Source organism: Lolium rigidum, chromosome 6 (assembly GCF_022539505.1).
Source record: "Lolium rigidum isolate FL_2022 chromosome 6, APGP_CSIRO_Lrig_0.1, whole genome shotgun sequence".
NCBI lineage: Eukaryota > Viridiplantae > Streptophyta > Magnoliopsida > Poales > Poaceae > Lolium > Lolium rigidum.
In genome coordinates, this window is record NC_061513.1 from 44,316,135 (window position 1) to 44,316,839 (window position 705).

Below are 705 nucleotides of genomic sequence, written 5' to 3' on the forward strand. Positions count from 1 at the left end.
GATCATGTTTAATACATTACAAATCGTACAAAAATCCTAAAAATACAAGGCCAGTGGAATTGGATATATATTTTCATACTGGTTCTACTGCAATTTTATTCACTTCAATCAGATCTACCAATCTCGAGTTATTTGCAAAATGGCTCACAACTATATTTCAATTTTCATGTGTTGTTTTAAATTTTCAAACGAATTTTGTTTGGGCGGGAAGATCTGGGCCGTGCCAAGTGCACAGAGGTGGGCCGGCCCAATGGAATTTCCAGGTGGCGGGGGAAAAAGAAAAGTCTAGGGGCCCGTGGTGGGCCAGGCCGTGCATGCCAGCGTGGCTGCATGGCCCATGCAGCTGCTGGATCTGGATCCGACGGCCTGGAGCCGTCGTGTCCACGACTTGCGCGTGGCGCTCACCGGCGCAGAAGGAAAGGGGCGGCCAGGGGCTTACCGGCAGCTGGCGGTGGCGTGGCTCGGCATAGGTGGGCTGGTGGCGTGGTCGTGCAGTGCGTGGACGTCCTGGTGGCGCTCCGACACGGCGTCGTCTCCTTGCGTGGCGACGTTTGCGCCACGGGCGTCGTCGGTGCTTCGTCGTCGCCTTGCTGCGGATCTGCGCGCCAGAGAGGTAAGGGTGGAGGGTTAGGAGCTGCAGGAGGTGGCAATGACAAAGAGAAAAGGGAGAGGGGTGCGTCGACGGCGCCGTGGCGGTGACCTCCT

General features: G+C 56.2%; 1 protein-coding gene across 1 annotated transcript in view; it reads left to right on the forward strand.

Annotated features, from left to right (window-relative positions):
• Positions 1 to 337: 337 nt before the first annotated feature.
• Positions 338 to 705, forward strand: part of LOC124662537 — a 24,696-nt gene continuing 24,328 nt past the window's right edge. The window contains exon 1 of the mRNA XM_047200362.1: positions 338 to 613. Within this exon, the coding sequence (XP_047056318.1) occupies positions 338 to 613 (276 nt within the window). The remainder of the gene's footprint in view (positions 614 to 705) is intronic.